This window comes from Denticeps clupeoides, chromosome 1 (genome assembly GCF_900700375.1).
Source record: "Denticeps clupeoides chromosome 1, fDenClu1.1, whole genome shotgun sequence".
Taxonomy (NCBI): Eukaryota; Metazoa; Chordata; class Actinopteri; order Clupeiformes; family Denticipitidae; genus Denticeps; species Denticeps clupeoides.
This window is the reverse complement of record NC_041707.1, coordinates 31,643,546-31,665,981: the sequence shown is the minus strand read 5'-3', so window position 1 is coordinate 31,665,981 and position 22,436 is coordinate 31,643,546. Positions and strand designations below refer to the sequence as shown.

The following is a 22,436-nucleotide window of genomic DNA, read 5'->3' as shown; positions in this document are numbered from 1 at the left end:
CTCTCGCTTGCTTTCTTGCCTTCTCTATTTTTTTCACCCCCTACCTTCATCTCCTGCTTCCCGGCCTCCCTCCCCCGCCCACTTTCTCTGGTTGCCCACAGCGACATGAGGGTCAAAGGTCAGGGGTCATATGGAGAGTTAGACACTTGTTGCTTTTCTTCAGTACTACTGAGAAATGAGTCGTTTGCCATCAGAGGGCCAAATGAAGTCCACAGACAGTGACAGCACACACACACAAAAAGATATTCAGAATCTCTAACATAACACACAAAAAAACATTAACACCAAAAATGTGGTTTTAGATGTCCAATAAATTTCTTTTTTATTCTCAAAACCTAGAGCAAACATCTAAAGACATCTAGTCTCTCTCAATTAGAAAAAATATGTGATATAACATCAGCTCATAGAGTCTATATATTTCTTTTCCAGGCTATGTAGTGCTTGTCCTGTGGTTGCCATACATACCTGTCTGAAGATTTGCACGAGGAGTGTTTATTAAGCAACTGCTCCTCATGTTAGGTCATGTCTTCTTTCTGATTAATCTGGAAATTTAGGTAACATCACCTGAAGGCTGCATAAGAAGACATGGTGACGTTTGGGTGTGAGCTAGTGCTAAACTAAGCTCTTTTAATAAACGAACAGCCAAAAAAATCTTCATTATAAAGAACTGACCCTCATTAAATAGCCAGATGTCCTATTAAAGCCATTTTAAGTGACTGGAAGATGTCATCTGTAAACCAATCAGCATTCATGCTGACCTGCATATAACTAATGAGGTGACTGGGTTTCATTCTTGTGAATCACTCTGAATTCATTACAAGTGTAAGCAACTATGACTAATGGAAAATTATTAACATCAAGCTCCCAACATTAGGGTTATGACACAAATCAGATTAAACTTGCGTTCTTTAATCATAAAATGATGATAATGTATTTTGAGAGCCTTGTTAGGGTGTAAATGATTATAAGTATTTGGAAATTGATGGATAATTGTAGATCTTTCTGAAATTACTTGAAATACTGAAGACAGAAGATGGATATGTATAATATGTGCTTTATTTTGTATCCGGTGCTTCATGTATTTTTTCTATGCACTATAAGAAATAATTAGAGATCATTTTAGATTTCCCAATTTAATGGTAAACGTTAACTGCCCTTAGATTGGAAAAGTGAACAATTTTTATGCATCGCATTTCCTTGATATTTTAAGTTATCGCTACTTTCAGTTCAGTGTGGACATAAATATAAAATGTATGCATTTAGGTATAAGACACATTCAGACCTTGTTATAGCATGTGGGCAAACATGCATTATACAGGTTCTGAAACTGGGTTATGCTGGTCTACCTTAACTAACTCTGTGTGTGTGTGTGTGTGTGTGTGTGTGTGTGTGTGTGTGTGTGTGTGTGTCTGTGTGTGTGTGTGTGTGTGTGTGTGTGTGTGTGTGTGTGTGTGTGTGTGTGTGTGTGTGTGTGTGTGTGTGTTTGTGCGTGTGTGTGTGTAGGGGGAAATGAAAGGGTGAGAACACGGGACTGAAAAATGAAACGCTCCTCTCTTCCGCCCCCACAGTCATTAAAAGAGCAGAAAAAAAGGCTGGCCACCTCTCTTTTCCCAGTCCCCCAGTCCCTCCATCCTCCCCATTCACTTTCCTACATCGTCAGCACATCAGATGCTCCTGTCAAAACATCACAGTATAAAAAAAACTTTCACAGTTCCTCAAAGTCCCTCTCATTTGCTTATTTACAAATTATGTTATTTTCCAAATATACACACACACATAGAAATACAAATTTCTCATTGTCTTTCATTGCCTTTGATGTGAGCTGAATGAATAGAAAAAGCTCAGATACTAAAAATAGAGACCTGGAAGGCCAGGAGCAAAGAGCGAGCTTTCATTCGCTGAAATCTCTCTCTCTCTCTCTCTCTCTCTCTCTCTCTCTCAGTGTGTAAAATATTGAAAATTTTGTCAAATACGTACTTGGAACACGTCTAAATTCATGCAAATTCTGTTTGATGAAATCTCTGCATTATTAAAGGTCGCTGCTGCAGGGAGCTGCTGTTGCGGCGGGAGGCAGTGATGTCACTTCTTCTGACAGACAGAAATGGGCTCTGTTCGTTGTAACCACATTCAGTTCAAGTGAAACTGGGCCTATTACAGACCCCTGAGGCACACCTGTACATGTCTTTTAAATACCTGACCCACAGCTTTACATGAGAGATTATGGGCATTATTTTTCAAACTGCCAAATATGTACAGTGCTATGTGGGGCGTCTTTGCTTGGGTAATTCAAAGCTTGTGTAAGGCATCCTCATGATTTTATGAAAATAAATAGATAAAGCAAGAGAGAAACACATTTTTTTAATGGTGGCTGCACATGTGAATTATTGATGGGTGTCGAAATAGCAATCTGGCAATAATTGTGTTGTGGGTGACAGAAATAATTAAACAACATCCCCAAAAATGGGTATTTCTTTATATATTATCATTGTCAGTGTGCTTTTGACCTTTTTGACACTAGAAAATACTAGCAAATGCCAGTTCAAAATAGTTCCTTACACAGCTCCAATTGGCATGTATAAAAGATTTTTTAATCAATAGAGCACCTTCCATAAATATCTATTGATGCAGTTGCTATATTTAAGGCAGCTGCACTCAGCTAGAAGCTAAACAGGATTAAGGTAACGGGAGGTATTAAGGAGGGAGGGATTCATATCACAAGCACAACAATAGAGTTATCAGCCTCTCTGTGCTGCACAAACAGGCTTTTCTCTGGACTAAGAGAACACCTTCAGTCAATAGTGTCTCACACACACACACACGGTACATGCACAGTGGACACACACACACACACACACACAGACAGTACCAAATAAGGCTGGCATTCAATACTGTTATTCCTGTGTGCATGTGTGTGATTAGGCTGCAGCGATACAGACAGCAGCTCCGTTGGCCGACAGAATGAGTGAAGATGTTTGGATGGCGGACGTGGCATGACAGGCACGTCTCCCCCACCTCCACCCCCCTCCTCTCTTGTTTATAAAGCCATGCACTCAGTTTACACTTCAAAGCTTTCATTCAATAGCGCTTCAGCTGCAGGCTCACTATCGCTCTTTGTCTTAGACAAATGCGTACGCGCAAACACAGGTCGCGGGCTGCAGAGCAGCCAGAACCTGGAAGGTGCAGAATAATCATTTCAGTCTGCAGGAAATGCACGAGAACATTCAGACAGACCAACCAGCATGACAGGCAGCAATGACCAAACCTCCTCCTGCAAGGTCTGTTGTTAGAACTTATGTTATAAGCAGGGTTGCTCATAAAATGATCTACTTCTCTCCCACTTAAGTTCAACAGTGATTCAGAAAATGAAGATGCACAAAAGGCTAAAACGAGTGTGAAAGGTGTGTGTGTGCATGTGTGTAGGTGGAAGCGCTGCTGATCTTGCTCTGCAACAAGGAGATGAAAGGACCTGCAAGGACCAAACTGCGGCTATTACTGCAAGATCAAATGATCAAACAAAACAATTCAAGCAGGTATTTGTTGAAATTTGGCAACCTATTCCTGTAAAAAAAAAAAAAAATTTGATTTGACACACACACACAGTCTGATAAAATCCGCACAACATAACTGTTAGTGCATAATTAAAATTATAACAGTTTCTCCAAGCTTTTGATGTGGAAACATCTAGTGTCTGGATTTGGTGTGTGTGTGTATATGTGTGTGTTTTGGAATGACTCCATCACTCTTCCCTCTGGTGTGTGTTTGGTCCAGCTGATAACCAGTTACACTGATAGGAATGTTTTTCTGCGATTTTCGCGGAGTGTGTGTGCATTTGGGGATTCGTATCAACTAGTGTTACTCTTTGTGTGTGTGTGTGTGTACTTGTGCACATAGATCTGAGTTTTGCTCTGTGGTGAAATGTAGTGTAAGTCCTTTTGGCACAAGTAGTTCATCATCCGTCTGAAGGTCACCTCCAATCACAGTGTTCATAACACAGTCATGTTATGTGGTGGTTGTTGCGCATTTTTAACAAGCATGTTGTCTAACTATAACCGCAGGCCGTAAACGCATGCTGGTGTCTGTGTGTGTCTTCACGAAATCGCTCACAGACACATGCAAAGTGAACAGCGGGGTGTTGCTCTGGAACACACACAAATTACAAACGCGCCGACTGTGAGTTTGAAATAACATCCCTAAAACAACCGCCCACACACAAATCAAACACTTAGCATAAAAGCAGCTCAAACACACCTCCTTACAGCAACACAATCCCCTGACACACACACACACACGTTGTCCCAGTTTCTCTGGTGTTTTATGTTTGGAAAGAATGATCACAGCAATTCAGAAAACTGATGGGATATGGGAAAAAGGCAATAGGTGAAACGCACACACACACATACACACACACACACACACACACACACACTGGGAGGTAAAATGAGATCTAGTTTGGGGTGAAATGACTTTGCGCTCAGGTAAGACATGGAGAAAACAGGACAAAGTTGTCATCTGAAGCCCCCCACTGCTCTCATCTGTGTGTCTATGCGTGTGTGCGTGTGTGTGTGTGTGTGTGTGTGTGTGTAGTTATTTATTGAACATCATGATAACATGATCAGGACGCCACCTGCCAACATAATGGGACCGTACACAAAAAAAAAATGTATTTATTTCTCCTTCCCTCACTGTCTCTCTCTCTCTCACACACACACACACACACACACACACACACCACCATCATTACTTGAAGAGGGAGCATCTTTATGATGCCATAAACACCTCCCCTCCAAACACAATTAGAGAAACAAACCGTAATTGACTCTTTGTCCGACGCTCATCCTACAGAATTACTGCAGCCATCACACACTCGAACACGGGTGCTTACACACCGCTAATTACCCTTCAGGGTGCTGCGTCTGACAGATTTAACACCACTTGATTACACACACAGACCACTTAATGTGTTTGCACATGTATGAGCATCGACGCCTTGAGAATAGGAGTCTCCTCTCTTTCTGATCACGAAGGTTCGCCGCGTTTACACTGTGCGTTCATGTTATTCTGGGATGGACGGAAGATGAGAGGAGCTGCCCGGGACCGGTCAGCGAGCTCCGACCAGGAGGCCGGTCGTTCGCGGCGGGAGGCTCCAACCACAGCGATGCTACTGGGAGAAGATCAGAGGAGGCTGTAGCCATGATGGATGAATCCTGAACAAACCGGTATTTATACATAAAACAATGTATTCCTTTTAGGGTGCATGAAAGGTAAAGAAAAAACAATCAGATAAACTAATATGATTTTGAACAATTTAGAACACATGTAATATAATTTTTTTGAAACATGAATATAATTTCCCATTGAGACATACTGTACGTCTGAATCCCACAGAAAAATTCTGTATGTGATTTTGGGCTATAAAAATAAATGTTGTTGTTGTTGTTATTTCTGCATCTGATCATACACGTTCAGGCACGTGGGCCTTTCGGAGGTCACTGTCAACACAACAAGGGAATTGACATTTCAGACACCAAAACTTTACATTTAACAACTGGCATATCAGCATCGTCATAAATAAAATATCCGTGTGAACGTTAGTTTTGGTCCACATACAGAATTATATTTACATATCCGCTATCTGTCACTGTTACATGTTTTCTGTTCCATCCCAACACTGGATGTTGGGATGCAACACACTTGTGGTTTAAAAGCTGTTTTTTGCGTTTTATTCACCAAACCCCATTTCTTTGTGAGGAATTGTACTTTACAATTTTAAATGTTTGCATATAAAAAAAAAAGATTGAAAACTTCTTAATTGCCCGTCCTGGTCGTGATGAGCTGACATCACCGGCGGCGCCCGGGCGCGTCAGAAGTCGAAGGGGCGTTCCGGCCTCGCGGTGGGCGGGGCCTCGCGGCTCCGCCCCCGACTCCGCCAGAATCTCAGCTCTTAATGTCCCGGGCTCTGACGCGGGCGGCAGGCGGCAGGCGAACGCGCTCGCAGCGGGGACCCGGAGCTGAAACCCGAGCCGGGCGCGCAGCGGGACCGCTTCACTCCGTCTTCCGAACGGCGCCGAAGCCGCCCTCCCCACGCGGATGCGCGGCGGTGAAACGGCTCGCTCGCCCGGGTTGCTGGAGGGGGCTGGCGGCGGGGCTGTGGGAGTTTCACGGACAACGTGCGTGGGACGGACCTTAACGGAGTTACATTAGTACTTACGCTCACCTGAGAGCTCGGAGTAGCGACTGAATAAACTACAGGTAAGTTTGGTAGACATTATTATTCTTTGATTTGACGCGCCGGCAGCGCGCGCCCGCTTTGTGCGCTCGCGCCCGCGGACAGGTGCGCGCCGCGGCGGGAGCCGCGTGTCGCCTGTCGCCGGCGACGCGCTTCTACCTGTCACGCGTGCCGCTAGTTCGGCCGCTCCGCGCAAAACTCGCCGTGACGCACGGCGTGAACCGAGCCTGAGCGGGCGAACCGGAGCCCGGTCAGTCACGATCCGGAGCCGCGGCCGTGGAGGGGCTCGGGCTGCAGGGTGGGGTTCCCACTCTCCTCCGCACTCTCCAGATTTAGAGGTCACTTCAGGAAATCCCTTTACGCCCCGTAATGACCTCTAATGCGCCCGTTTTACGCCCTTAATAAATGGCTCATAAAGGCTGAGGATAAATATATGTCTGAAATAACATTTCAATTATGCATGAAATGCCTGAAAAGGATAATAGAAGAATCTTTTACTGTCATAAGGCTGCGTTGTGGGGGAGTGCGGTGGGCTGCCCAGTCAGGGAGTCTCCCCAGCCCAGACATTTCAAACACTGCAGCCCCTTGTCAAACCGGCAATGACGCATTCGGCGACCGAAAAAATTACCCAAAACTCACACTGTGCCCCCCCCCCAAAAAAACCCGCTTCAGTGGCGGGCCGCTCTGTTATTTTTAGGCGGCTTTGAAGGCCGTTTGGGGTAGAAATGAAAAGCCGGCCTGTTCCTCCTGCTCGCCGGCCCCGTGGCCCCCAAACCCACCTGAAAGCAATTTCCAGCCCCGAGGTGGCGGGCTGCTTGGGAAGGTGTTAACGGGGCTGGTCGTGTTCAGCCGCCTGGTTGGGGTGAAGTTGCCCACTAACAGACTGGTTTAGCGCCGTTGATGCGAGTCGGGGAGATCTTGGGTCTGAAGGGCCTCTGGGGGACCTTAGAATTATTTTTTTTTTTCAGCTGACAATGTGTCAAGTGTTAAAACAAAGAGTGAGCCGGGCCTCCACCCGCTTCTGCACTGTAAGGATGAAAGAAGTACATTTTGAGGGGAAGATATTGCTGAAAAGTTGTTAGAATCTCTCAAATAGGGTCAATTAAAACCCTAAACCTCATAAAAGAGAAAACGGCCGATCGTCAGCTACTGAAGGAGTAAAGGGGGAGCAAAGGGCCGCGTGATTCGTCAGATCAATATGCAGCCATCGGAACAGCTCAAAGGAACAGCCACAGATGAGTTGGAATGTAGGGCAAAAGTGGATATGGCAACACACACGCACACACTCGGCGAGAGAGAGAATGAAGGAGTAAGAGAGATGTAGGCTACTCTGCAGGGGGTAGATTGAGCTGTCCGAGAAGGATTACCTCCCTACTTTAGAAGACACCTTCTAAAGAGGCCCCGCCCCTTTCCCCCTTCTCTCTCTCTCTCTCTCTCTCTCTCTCTCACACACACACACACTAATCCTTTAAAGTGACCGGGCGGCCGGGGGGCCCGATTGGCTCCGCTGTCATCGTTAATGACTGCTGACGGGTTTTTTTTCTTTTTTCTGCATTTCCCAGAGATGTGACCTGCATGTGACTACTGATCTGTGATCAGTGTGAACCCAGCAAAAATGATTTAGCAACACGACGGAACAAGCATCACTTTAATTACACTTTAATTACCACCAACAGATTTTACCATGTGTGGTTCGCTCTCTCTCTCTCTCTCTCTCTCTCTCTCTCACACACACACACACACACAAGTGAATTTGTGCCATTAGGTTTGTCCTTCATGTGTAAAACCAAACAAACACAGTCAGGATCAGTAGTGATATTGCGTCTGAGTTTGTGTGTGTATACACCACGCTTACAAAACTGTTGTAAAACACACTTCAGAAGAGAGAAATAGAGTGAGTGGGAGAATGAGGAAGAAAAAACATTTCGGATGAACAATGGCATGTCGTGTGTGTGTGTGTGTGTGGCAGTGTGTGTTTGCTTAATATCTTAAAAAAAATTCATTTTAAGAGTAAGTTTCAAGTAAGACTAATCTAAGAAAACAGCTTGTTTTAAGAGTAACACCCCTTTTTTCAGGTGTGTGTGTGTGTTATGTACTCCCACTGATATATTTGGTCCAGGGTGTGATTTTTGACCAAGTGAAGTGTGATTTTACCATTATTAACTTTCTGTGTGTGTGTGTGTGTGTGTTTGCCTGTGTGTTACTGTGTTTCAGGTGCCGCACACAGGGAGTCCAAGAGAGTGTGTGTGTTTGTCCTGGATTTTTCCCACTGTGCAAACACAGCAGTTGGTTTGTGTCGTCATCATGAGCTGGTCAGCGGGGGATGATGTCTGATTCTGGTTACCGTGGTTACCCCCCCCTATCAGGGATGATTTCCCTCTGGGTCGCACTCATCTTTTCTGTCATCCTTTCATCTGATGCGGCCCCTCGAATGCCCACATCTGCACCAATAGGTAAGATGTGACTGTGTGTAAGAGAGAGATTTTGTGTGTGTGTGTGTGTGTGTGTTCCAGTGGTTAGAAAAGAGAAAGAAGCTTGAGTCTTTGCTGGCCCGAGTCCAGTTTTGGTGGGTCTGTTTATTCTTAGTGCGGCACTGGATCGAGTCCAGATCTGATCTGTCGGGTAACAGGTGAGAGAGAGAGAGAGAGAGAGAGAGAGGGCATCTTCTTCAGGTGTAACATGATATCCTTACTCTTTTAAATACTACTTTACAGTAAGTGTGTGTGGACAGATTGGGACAGATCGGTCAGATTTCTCAAAATTACCAGGATCACACACATACACACAGATAATGCACATCTCTCTACAATGCAAAAAATGTCACAATACAAAGATACAACAAACACTGGAATGTGTGTGTGTGTGTGTGTGTATGTTGGGGGGGTTGTGTTCACCTCATTAATGCAGATTGAGAGCATGCTGTCAGTCAGGTTTTTGTTTTATTGATGAAGTCAAAGATGATCCCTATTACAGATACACTCTCCAGATGTTCATAACACACACATACACACACACACTCAATATTCAGTTTTTTGATCATTGCTTATTATACAGTATTACAAGCTTACTTTTTCTATACACACATAAACACACACATTTCTCTGGTCTGCCAGGCTGTTTAACATAGTTGAGTTTTAATTAAGGGCTCCCCTGGAGGAAATTGCAGCGATGGCTCCAGATAATTCAGAGCCAAACAAAGAACCCAGTTTGCAATGTGAATCATGTAAAGGAAATAAGATCTTGCTAGAATAACAGTGATACAGCTTATTTGATAGAAGTTTTAGGTCTAGAAATGTGCTCCATAAAGGTAGTTACCCGTTTATAATACATATGTTACATAGTTATTAGGTGAGGTCCTCACAAAAATATTAAAATGTGTGTGTCCAGCAGTACTGTATTCTGTATTACTCTATGTACTGTATTTTCAGCGTCTATTGAAATAGACATTGTGTGTGTGTGTGTGTGTGTGTGTGTGTGTGTGTGTGTGTGTGTGTAACTGATCTTTCCCCAGCTCATGTGTCTATTGGCAAAAGTGAATAAATGGCAATGTTTTGTGCTGTTAGAGCTAAACACACAGACTCACACACACCAAAATATTATCTTTGCCACCCACCAAATCACCACTGGCTTTGCCAAACATTCGCTTCGGCACTCAGCTCTTATGTACACACTTGTCCTAGTGCTCATACGCAGAGGAGCAGTGAGACGTGTGACCCCCGAGGTTCAGACAGACAGACAGACAGACCCTTGTGCTGACAACTCATGTTGTCTCCTCAGCATGGCTTTTAGATGTTAAACCAGCATTTCAGTTTGCCTGTTCACAGAAACGCAGCCAATCAGTGTGTGCATAGCGTTCTGCTCTGTGATTAGGGATCACAATCTATTATTTAGAATAACAAAAAGTGTCGAAAATGTGATTAATCTGATTAAAAAGAGAAAAAATGCTATAAAATGTTTGGACAAGAAAACACTCAAAAGAATTTGAGATATGACAAAAAAAGATAAACAGTGTTCAGGATAAGGAAGCACCACTAGATGGCGTTTGCCTTTATTTTGAGCATGATAAGTGGCTGAACAGCCACTTTTTGTGACACCCATTGAAGTGTGTTAGTGTTTGTTAGTTAGACACATTCTGTAAAATGAGCTTCTTTGGTGTGATTCTGCTGAAGGGCTGGTTGTGTGGATGTTGTTTTTGTGTATTAAAGCAGTGTACGGACAATTATTGAGTAGGTCCACTGTGCCGCTGAGGCCTGACTGAATCTGAGCTGAAATGAGCAGCATCTGCTGTGTGTGTGTGTGTGTGTGTGTGTGTGTGTGTTCTGGAACAGCTGTTACCAGTTGTTGGCTTGAATAGGAACCCTGTCCCAGTTGCTCCTGGTTATCAAGTGAGAGAGGAAGGGAACCTCATGAGAGATTAGAACGTACCCTCCTTCTCGCTCCCCCCCTCTCTCCTTTCTGTTTTAATAGTAAAGGAAGAGGCCTGAGATGTGAGTGATGTCATATATTATGGGATTCTGGCTTGTCTGGGAGGTGTGTGTGTTTCAGTGTGTGTTTATGTGCTGCCGTTGTTTTGGTGTTGAAACTAGGCCAGTCTCTCTTTGGAATGACAATTAAGACAAGTTCAAGTGCATTGTGTGTGTTGTGCAGTCTAGGCTAACTTTTTGGAGGAGACAGGGGACACACAAACACACACACACACACACACACTCACAGACGCATCAATCACATTTTAAAGTGTGTCTATTTCTTTTGTTCCCGCTGTTGTTTCAGTTTCCACTGCACATTGATTTACTCACAAAACACAAATACACACACAGATACACACACACCCACAAACACACAGGCACATGGACCTCAGATTGCTGAGTAGTTTTCTTTCCTGATGAAAGTATAAAAGTTTGGAGCTTCAGTGCAGATGCATCAGCAGGCTAATTGCTGCAATAAAAACACAATTAGCTACCTCATCACACAGATGTTTCAAACAGTGTGTGTGTGTGTGTGTGTGTGTGTGTGTGTGTTACACTAGCCAAACAGTGGCCGATAAGGAGAAATGTCTCCCAGGTCCAGCTGGAACTCATCAGTCACAAAAGATCCACTTAAACCTAGAAAACATAAACATGTGTGTGTGTGTGTGTGTGTGTGTGACTGAGTATCTATTAAGTACCTGTTACTGAGAGCTGTATGAAAACATTGGCTTTTTAATCTTTAATAACACTCACTCTATCAAACACTCATTGTCTTTAACTATGTATTCAATGTTCAGCTTTCTTTCAGTGTCTTTTTCTGACACTCTCTCTCTCTCTGTGTCTCACACACACACACACACACATTCACATATAGGCTTGTTTTAACCTGTTTTCATGTTGCACCAGCCCTAAACCAGTTTGTGGAACAAGGGCTCATTATTTGCCTGTTCGTAAATCAAGACTAGTATGAAGAGTGAAATAGCTTTTGTGTTAGTGTGTGTCAGTGTGTGTCTGTGCATCCGTGTGTGTGTCTTCTTACATTAGTAAGGACACTTTTCTCATCCACACTAGGAACAAAAAATATTAACGAACGCTACATTTTTTTTCTTGTTTTTCCTATTTTCACCCTTATTACCCTGGTACTAACAAAGTTATTACCCTGGTATTAACAAAGTTATATAAATGTGTGTGGGGGGGGAGGAGTGAATCAGTGTGTGCTTGTGTACATGCATGTGCTTGTGTATTCTGTTGTACACAGCGGTATGTAAAGGTGTCTGAGCAGCAAATAGTTTCCGAGTGATTTGCTTACTTTGTCATCACACACACACACACACACACACACACACACGACTGAATGTTTGGAGAAGGACGTTTTTTGTATAGATAAATATTTTGCATCACCACCAACAATTTAGAATTCTATTTATTATTAAAGATACTGTGGCGGGTAACAACGTAGCCTCATGCCTCCAAGGTTATGAGTTAGAATCCCGGCTCGGACCTGGGTGTGCGTTGTTCCCCCAGATTCTGCCCTGGGCTCAGTGTCTTTGGATGGACCCTGATCAGGACTAAGCACTTTAATGTAGCAAACCAGTTGGCTGCACTGGGACTTGAAATGGCTGTTTAGCGAGGGGCGGGGTCAACCCTCTCAGCAACTTCAAGGAACATGATTGGCTTGTTTCTTGAGAAGATCAGATAGGATTTTTGGCAAAGTGTGGTCTATAGATTGAGGCTAAGGGACACTTCACACCTATCAGATGGCGTGTGTCTTGTGTGACTGATGCAGAGTGAAGTGTAAACTGGTCAGTGGCAGCTGTGGAATGAAAAGGAAAAGAATTCTCCGTGCAGGTGTTCTGTACTCCAGGGAATGTCGGAACGAGGTGAGAGGAGCGATTATGTCAGACAGAATTAATTAATACTCAAATAAGTCACTACATTGTGCACACACACTCTATTCAAACATTCACTTTCATTCTCTTGCACAGACATTGAAATAAACAGATGTGTAGAGGGCTTTTGTAATGTGTGTGTGTTAGAACATAACCGTGAATAAAATGTGTAATAATAATAATTTAATAACTTAAACAAGGACGACCTTAAACATGCTTTATTTCATATTTTAATAGCAGTGAGGGAGCGTTGTGGTTTAGCTACTGTGTGTGCATGTATGCATGTGTGAGACTGCGTGCTTCTTTAGCATCCAGGATCCTTTTTAAGATATTGGGCTCCAGAGGTTATTACATCAACCTAATAAAATAAGACAGACCACACGTGGGAGACATTCTGAAACCCACTCCGTTATCCACAACCGCACACACACACACACACACACACTGAGCACCTTTTAAGATCACTGCACTCCTCATTCATGCGTAAGACGGACAGAGAGACGTATAAAGATTCATAGTGCTGAATACTGCAGAGCAGCACAGAAAGTGCTGGGCCGATAGATTCTGATGAAGTATCTATCACCTCCTCCCAAATTTTGGGAATTATAGTACAAAGAGAGTGTCTGGGTTTGTGTGTGTGAGACAGAGAGAGAGAAAGAGAGAGAGAGAGAAAGTGAGAGAGAAAGAAACATGAAACATGGAACATGAATCAGTGCGTCTGCAACGGTGTCTTTGACCACAATTCTGCCATGTTCTTTAGGAATTGATCATCTATAATTCATGCCTTCAATTCAGTATTCTGCACCAGTAATGTCTAGTCTGAGACGGAGAAAGAAATGGATGTACACACACACACACACACACACACACACACCGGTTGATGCAGTAGGCAGCACAGTGTGTATCTAATGAATTAATTTATTCAAAATTCTCCATGATACTGTATTTGTGTGTGTATGCTTATTATAAAGATAGATAAAGATTTAATTTTAAAAAAGCACTAACTGAGGTTACTGTGGCTCTTGTTATACAGGAGTAGCTCATTTTTAATAATACATATTCAACTAATTACATTCTAAGACTGTTTCGTCATAACAATAAAATGTTGCACTGAGTAGCAGTATTGGAACTGTGTTCTGTCAGTCATCTCATGTTGGTTTATTTCTGTGTGTTTGTGTGCAGACTCAGTGTCCAGTGAAATATCGTATCTGGAGGACTTGGTTGTGGCCCTTGGGGACACTCAGGACCTGTCCTGCAGTCCAGAGGACTACACCCACCCCATCGTTTGGCACAAGGACGGACGTCCCATCTTCCCCAGCAACCGCACCCGCCTCGGACAGAGGGTCCTTCGCATCATCAACGTCTCTTACGACGATGCTGGGGTTTACTCCTGTAGACACGCCCACAGCAACCTGCTGCTTAGCAACTACACCATCCGAGTAACAGGTAGGGGCCCTACACCCACAGTCAAGAGTGCAGAGCCCAAAACAGCAAAACCCAGTTCAAACCCGACCTTCTTTTCTGTAAGATTCAGGCTTTTAAATGGATGTTTTGATTCATAATATGTAATGGATATGTGTTCACCAACCCTTCCTACCATTCTACCATTTCAAACTCATAATATATATATATTGTATATTATAAATATATTATATTTCAGATTTCATGTCACCATTCCTCTACCCAAATTCACTTTTCACTGTTTTTCTAGTGATTGAGGTCTACTGTGTAAACAGCCTACAGTAACAGTGCATGTTACGTGTTTACACCTAAAAAACAGAAAGAAATTATGTTGATTTACACCACTGTAATCATGTAAAATGAGCATATTTTTAATAAGGATGTCCACAAATGTTTTCCATTTACCAGAAAATATATCAAACCGGTTCCCCATACTGACAAAAGTCGGCCTGCCCTTCTGTGTCTCTTGCTAGAGGGGGTATTGCTGGGAATTTTTGCACATGTGTGAGTGTGTGTAAAGGTTTTAACTCAAGCACTGACATGTAAGGTAGTTGTTTGTGGATGTATGAGAGACTATACCTGGGATATCAGCCAATCATAATCATTTCAATCAAACACTGAACCTAAAGTAAGAAGAGATTCTGTCAAATGTGCACACACTCACGTCCAGACAGAGAGACTGAGACAAACAGACGCACACATGTTGTGAGTTTGCGGGAGAGTGTGCCGCTGTGAAGTCAGTTAGTGAAAAATGTGTGAGGCTAAATGTGTTTGCAAAAAGCCTCTTCAGACGCCTCAAAGTCAAGCACACACACACACACACACACACACACTCACACACAGTCTTCAGAGAAGTCAAAACACAAGCAGAGACTGCCTGTCTGGAGTACTCACGTCTGTTTCTCATTTGTGTGTGTGTGTGTGTGTGTGTGTGCCTGTGTGCGTGCTGCCAAGTTACGCTCAGATTGGACCTGAGACCTCCAACACACATCCTGTAAAATAAAAAAAGCAGCCTCCTACACACTAATCGCTCTTCATCCACACATATGCACTCCCTGCCATGCAAAGATTTGTGTGTGTGTGTGTGTTTATATGCAGTTTAAATGTACAAATAAATAAAAACCCTCTCCCTTCACTTAACTTTTATCTTAGTGAGGCAGTCATGTTTGCCTGTGTGAGTGGGATGCAGAGGGCACCAGTGTCTTTATTTGCAAAATTAGCTTTTTACCAATATGTTCTTTTATAAAATTTATAATGCTTGAGGGCTGATTCAAATGATGTTGCCATGCTGTGACCCATAGCTGCATGGCTCTGTGTGCGTTTAGATAATTTCATGTTATTTCCGCTCTCTAGACGTCTATACGTATGCACATCACGGTAACGCTCGTATTTGAGCTGCAGCCATGTCTCTGTAAAAAAGTATAATCTGACTCTGTCCTTAAAGCCCTTCACTCACCGCTTCCATCTTTATGTAGGGATTATCTCTTTCTAGCATGAATTTTGCATCCCTATATTAGGTTAGAACCAAAAACAGCTATGTCATGTTAATGCAAAAAAAAAAAATCTATACAAAGTCAAGACATTTTCAGTGAGGACAAAAAAAAGTTCAGGTAAACACCATGGTCAGTTCATGGGGCGGCAGCACCCGCACCCATCCAGTAGGGCGTGGTCAGGCTCCCTAGTAATTTGGCACCAGTCGTGGGCATGAGCAAAGCAAGGAGAAACATCAAATAAGAAGGAGGTGAAAACGGGCGGAGTAAATAGGTGAAATGGAGGTGGTATACAGGTCAAAGTGGAGGGGGGGGGTGCAAACGGGTGTTCGCCAGCTGAGTTTCTCATTGACAACTAATTAGAAACCAATTAGCTGGAGTCGCTCAATCATTGGAAACACATGGAGGCGGACTAAAGCCTTTTTTTTTTTCTTTCGTTCTCACACATGTGTTTGGCATTAGGCCAGGTGAAAAGTGGGCCCAGTCCGGCTCCCAGTTGGAAATACCCAGCTGATAGCGGCCCAATTACCACATGGCTCTAAAACATCCGCGAGACAGCAATATCCTGTTCGACCCACTTCAAACCAACGTTCAGCTTACGCTCAAACACGCTTGCACGTACACACGTTGTGCTGCAGTTTAAATATATCAGAAGGGAGAGTGTGATGAGTCGAGAGTTTCCTGCTCAGAATAACAGGGCTTTGTTCGCCACGGCCGACCCTAAACGCTTCAGGGTATCTGTAATGTTCTTACTGTTCGGCATTTATTACAAAATAAAACCGTTTAGCAAAGCTGCCTTTCTCTAAAGCATTCACACAAGTATAAAGCGTGATTTGTCATGGCGGCATTTAGCACTTAGCATTAGCATCTGTTTTACATTAGCTGCAGAGTGCGCAGAGGGGCCCAGAGGTCAAAGTGAAAAACCGTAATAGTAGTTTTTTACCCTTAAAACATCCCCCGGCGATGATGTGACAGACAGCAACAAGTGTACAGGGGAATGGTGTGTGTGCTCAGTAAATGATTATGAATTCTTATCTGTTTCAACCGCTCAATAAAGCTGAAAGAATTCATTGTTCAAGAACCCTGATATGATCTTTCTTTCAATGTCTCTTTCAGATTCGCTGTCATCAGGCGATGATGAAGACTATGATGAAGACACTGATGATGCAACAGGTAATGGAAATGGTGCGTTCTCTCATTCATCTCAGCATGTCTGAAGGTGTCCGATTTTTGGGGCGAAGCCTCTTGAGTGGTCAGAAACGGTTGCACTTTATTTCATCATGGGGTGGAGAGTAGGGTGCTTTTTTTTTTTTTTTTAAGATTTTGTCTCCTCTCAGTTCTTGAATAAACAGGAGAGGCTGACAAAGAGAGCGACATGATGATGGCGTCACACGTTCAGCTGCCTGTTTATTTATTCCATCAGTCTGGATCCTTGTGCTTGGCCTCTACTTGTCCCATGATGCAAAGGGTTGGGTACGCTGATCCAGCCAATGGCCCTTAAGGTGTGTTTAGTCTGCCATTGGGCGCTTTAGTGGAGCCCCAGCCAATCAGAGGGCCCTTTACTTAGTGCTCTGATGCTGTATTTACATTAAAGGCCAACCGTTGTCTTCATGCCAGAGGGGCTTGTGAAGGAGAAGGGGGAGAAGGGAAAGTAAGACAGTTAGAGAGCTGTAATCTGGAGCTGTAAGCCCCTGTTAGCCAGGCTGGAGAAGAGAGGATTAACCAAAAAACCTCACCCTTTAGGTCTTAATGACCCCTAATCCTGCTCTAATTAACCATGTGAGGGAGATATAGGGGGAGGGGCTTAAACAAAAAGATTTAAAGGCAGAACAGGGATGTTGCTAACCAGATTAATGATCCCAGAGATCAAACTCCTTTCTGTGTGTGTGTGTGTGTGCGCGCATCATTAGATTATGTGGAATGCTAACAGTCGCTGATCTGTGCTATGGTGCTCAGCTTACTGTGTTTACTTTGGCCTTCATGTTAAAAGAGCTGCTGTGTGTGTGAGTGTGTGTGTGTGTGTGTTATGAACGTTCCCTGTTTAAACATGGTCCCAGTGGAGCTGCAAGTCAGTCTTCAAAGCGGGGAGAGAGAGACTGTGTGTGTGTGTGTGTGTGTGTGTGTGTGTGTGTGTGTGTGAGAGAGAGAGAAAGAAAGAGAGAGATCTAATGAAATCACCCAGTGTGCTCCCGGAATCAAGGAAGCCAAATTGCCCCCCAAATCACCACATCCTGATGCTCTGCATAAGCATCGCATCCCTCAAGTGTATGTGTGTGTGATTGCATAAATAGATAATTGCCATAAAACTGATATGCATGTGTGTACAAACAACATTACATATTGAATGTGTGGAATGCATGCAACCTTGTGTGTGTGTGTGTGTGTGTGTGTGTGTATGAATGATTCTAGGTCTCCTGCATGTTTTGCATGAAGAAATGCCAGGTTACCATTTAACCATCACACACACACACACACACACTCACACAGTTATTGCAGGGTAGATAGCATTACTTAAATGACTGGGTCACAACACCAGTGCCCAGCAGCAGCATGTTTGTGTTAGTGTGTGTGTGTGTGGGGTCGTTGGGTGTGTGCTATGTACCTACCTTGCATGCAGCTTTTCAAGGATCTGCAGCTGATCTCGGGGTTCTAGAATTCACAGGGTGCAGTGGAATTTGGGATGGTTTGGTCTTCTTGTGGCATTCACTGCACTGTCTTAGTATTACACACACTCACACACACACACTCAAAGACCCACTGCCTTAAAAGGGAAAGTGGCATCAGCTTTCAGCTGTCTCTTCTCTGGGGGTGTGTACATCTTTGATAGTCTGTGTGTGTGTTTGTGCACGCGTGATTTCTGCATTCATATTTTTTTTGAGATAATTGATGTGTGTGTTTTAGTGAGGAAACCACTGTGGGTTAATTTAAGGATTACATATGATCAATTATTTGCCTTCTGTGCCTGTTATCGAGGTGTTACGTCTGGTCCCCGCAAAGCATATCTTGTGTGTTTCAGGGTTATGTTATAGAGCAGCAACAACAACAATAATTCAGACTCAAATATAATCTACATTACCCGTCTCCTGCATGCCATTTGTAAGTGTGGTAGTAGGATAGTGGGCAACAAGCTCACTTGTATCCCTGTGCAAGACCCCCCCAGGGGATAATTAACAGTGACTTTGGATTGCAAGCTAAATGCCTTTAGCCAATATTGTATAAAAAATACGGATCATGGTCCTTTCCCATTTATTCTCTGCTGTTGTCTGTTTTTGTGTATAACATCTGTTCAAGGGTGCACTTGAGCTTGAATGAATTTTTTATGAGTCACAGATGCAGATATGCACACACAGATAAAAAAAAAAAAAGGCGTACACATGTTCACACAAGTACCGCGTTAGATGGCATCAGATGATTTGGTGCACAGTCCCTTCCTGTACAGTCTTTATACTTCATTCATATATATGTTCAAGTAAAACTTGGGTTTGCGTGAGTGTGTGTGGGGAAATTGGAAAAAAAAATTATGCTCAATCCACTTTCTTGAGTCCAGCCAAAAACAGGTATAATTGAGGTGTGTGTGTGTGTGTGTGTGTGTGTGTGTGTTTCATTCCCAAACAAATCCCTATTCAGACACAGAATTAGGCACCATGCCCAATGCTGCCGCTAAGCAGTACAGTTTCCATAAACACACACCAACCATTCCACACACACACACGCACACACCGATCTTCAGACCAGCTACCAGCTTCAGACCCTCACTGTTAGAATCCATTAACATGTTAAACAGCCTTAAAAATATGCCAGCCATACCGTGCACTAAAAACAACCACCACTCAGCTCTCAGAATCGGACATCAAAGCGCACAAACACGTACATTCTGTTAGCGCCCTCTGTGTCACTGTAAAGGGATTTGGACGTGTGTACTTTATGATTACAAAATTCTCGTCATTTAATCTTTAATAAAAAAAAATGTATTCTCTCTCACTCTCTCCAGCTCCATACTGGACACGCCCAGATCGGATGGAGAGGAAGCTATTGGCCATTCCAGCCGCGAACACTGTCAAGTTTCGCTGTGCTGCTGCAGGCAGCCCCATGCCTTCCATTCACTGGCTGAAAAATGGGAAGGAGTTCAGAGGCGAGCAGAGGATGGGCGGGATCAAGGTGAGATCCCAACCAGTCAGATTGGATCTCAACTCAGTTTTGACTTTGCTCATCACAACACTCTTATGCATTAATAATCACTTGCAAATTTTTAAAAGGATTTCCTCACACACATACGGATGCACACACACACAAGCACACACACAAGCACACAGTGGTGGGATGAGTGTAATTGGAGACTGTAGTTATTAACAGTTTACTGAGCTCCTCACAGCATCTGCTGTCTCAGCAGCTATAACTGTGTCTCTTCTTCCTCTTACACACACCCACACTCACACACATACATGCCATGCAGAGAGCCCTCTGCAACACGGGAAATGTGAGTGAAATATGACCAACTCTGCTCCTGTGCTTCTCATAGTGTTAGTTTTCTCCTGGTCTTATTTACAAAAGAATCCATAAAACTGGTTTTCAAAAAGTCGTACAGATCCCTGGACCTATGAGGCTTCACGTCTCTTCTGAAGAACACTTTGATATGCCTGCTGGTACTGGGCAGAGCTGAGATTAGTGCTTCCTGTGGTTTATAGTGCTAGAGAGTGGAGGTTTCTGTGTAGATTCAATAATCTCACTAACACACACATACACACACAGATGGTGATTACCACATCTTATTTAATGCAATGACAGCGAGCTCTTGATCAACCTCAGGCTGACCCTCGACCTCTGCCACTTGCTCCCAGCTCACACACACACCTCCGGGGAGCTGACCCTGACATGGCCTCTGACACGTCCAGACACAGAGGTCACCATGGAGACTGAAAAAGGCTTCACACATTCAAACCCACACACAGTTAAACACAGAGCTTCACAGCCGTATGTGCAGGTCAGCACCGGTTGACCAGAGGCCTGACAGCATCACAATGCCTGTCCAAGATCTCAATCCCGCCAGCTCTGGTCATACGTGTGTGTTTGTTTGTGTGTGTGTGTGTGTTTGAAAGAACATTAACTACTGCATACACGTGTCTAAGAAATATGATGTTTTGAATTTTGATTTTCGTTTTCCTTTACTACTTCAATCTGTGTGCTACTAACATTGCTACACAATGTTACACATTGCTGTGAAACACACACACAGAAAATCACACCACACATCCAAAAGCAAACCGTTAATTTCCTCACAACAACCCTGCTTGCATACACACACTCTCCTTGCACAGCCCTGACTGGCAGAATGTGGAGTTCGGAGGTCAGGTCTCTATTGAGTCATCAGTTGGGGGACAGGGTTGGTGGGCGGCTCTGTTTGACAGACAGGGGGTCGGCTCTTTTGTTGGCCGTCGCATATGGTGGCTGGCTCCTTTTGTTACAATGCTAATCTGTGGGGCTACAGGTTAGTCACAGCTCACAGACTTCTGCTATTGTGTGTATGTGTGTGAGTGTGTGAGTGTGTGTGTTCATGTTCTTCTGGCCTTTTGGTTTTGATTGCTATATTATCAGAATGAATGGCTACATGCAGAATATAAGTCAGGTTCCGCTGGGTTCTGGTTGTCCCATTAAATACGCTAAATTGTGACTCAGTGGTCACAAATGTCCCTTGTTATTGTACCCTGGGAATGTGTGTATGTGTGTGTGTGTGCATTCAGATGCCATGCAGATCATTAAAGAGTGATTCTGCTGACTTTAGGATGGATTCATGCCTGTTTGGTGAATCCTCAAGCCAATTAAAGAGTCACTGGCATCCAGACTTACACAGTGAGGGGAAAATCAAAGAAAGAAGAAGAAGAAACAAGAGAAGAAGAGGAGGAGGAGGGAGGAGCGAGGAGACGTAAAAAAGAGATAAAAGCGATGGATGCAGAAAGAGGTGCAGAAGCGTATGAAGGCGCACTAGGGGTTTAATGAGAGGTCCACCGCTGCAGCAGATCTGCTCCTGTCTCTATGGGTCAAATTAAAACCTGAGCCGTCTGCCCTCCACTGACACTGCCATAAATCCAGCTGAGTGTGTGTGTGTTGAGAGAGAGAGAGAGAGAGACTTTAACCTTTTTAACCACCACCTCAATCCAGATCATCCCCCATCGTCCATTGTCCCGCAGTGCTCCACCCTAAACTTTAAACCACTGGATGAGTAAAACACTCATCTAGACCTTCACCCAACATTATACACCAGCAGCACCACCACCACCTTCACTTCAGACTAAGGGTTTGGTACACTGTATGATCCATCATTTGGTGGATTTTGTAAATGTTGTTTTTGGGTGACTTTCAGTAAGAGTTTCCCAGCAACCAGACCAGTCTCTCTGTGACACTTTCAACTGAGGCCTACTAATAGAGGCCTACTAATAGAGGACACATTTCATTCAGGGGCAGTGGTGGCCTAGCGGTTAAGGAAGCGGCCCCATAATCAGATGGTTGCTGGTTCCAATCCTGATCCGCCAAGATGCCACTGAGGACATATTTCATTGTGTGCACGTGTGCTGTGTTGCAGTGTTTCACAATGACAATCACTTCACTTCGCGTCTTCATTGAATTGGCAACATCTGTGTGAAAATTCCTGGTTATCTAGGTGGAGGTCTGCCAAATGTCTGGGTTATTATCATTATTATTATTATTGGTACCTAGCAAGTTAGGAAACTGATGCATAGTCAGAAGGTTGCCGGTTCAAATCCCAAACCGCCAAGGTGCCACTGAGCAAAGCACCGTCCCCACACACTGCTCCCCGGGCGCCTATTATGGCTGCCCACTGCTCACTAAGGGTGATGGTTACATGCAGAGGACATATTTTGTTGTGTCACATTATGCTGTGCTGCATTGT

General features: G+C 43.8%; 1 protein-coding gene across 11 annotated transcripts in view; it reads left to right on the top strand.

Annotated features, from left to right (window-relative positions):
• Positions 1 to 5,966: 5,966 nt before the first annotated feature.
• fgfr3 (fibroblast growth factor receptor 3) overlaps positions 5,967 to 22,436 on the top strand; it is a 33,726-nt gene continuing 17,256 nt past the window's right edge. For 8 of the 11 annotated variants that reach the window (XM_028999039.1, XM_028999120.1, XM_028998899.1 and 5 more), the window contains exons 1-5: positions 5,967 to 6,249; positions 8,441 to 8,679; positions 13,764 to 14,027; positions 16,649 to 16,717; positions 19,524 to 19,690. In XM_028999039.1, the coding sequence (XP_028854872.1) occupies positions 8,550 to 8,679; positions 13,764 to 14,027; positions 16,649 to 16,717; positions 19,524 to 19,690 (630 nt within the window). In that variant the 5' untranslated portion in view covers positions 5,967 to 6,249; positions 8,441 to 8,549. The remainder of the gene's footprint in view (positions 6,250 to 8,440; positions 8,680 to 13,763; positions 14,028 to 16,648; positions 16,718 to 19,523; positions 19,691 to 22,436) is intronic. The other 3 variants (XM_028999361.1, XM_028999276.1, XM_028999196.1) reach the window with 1 other exon arrangement.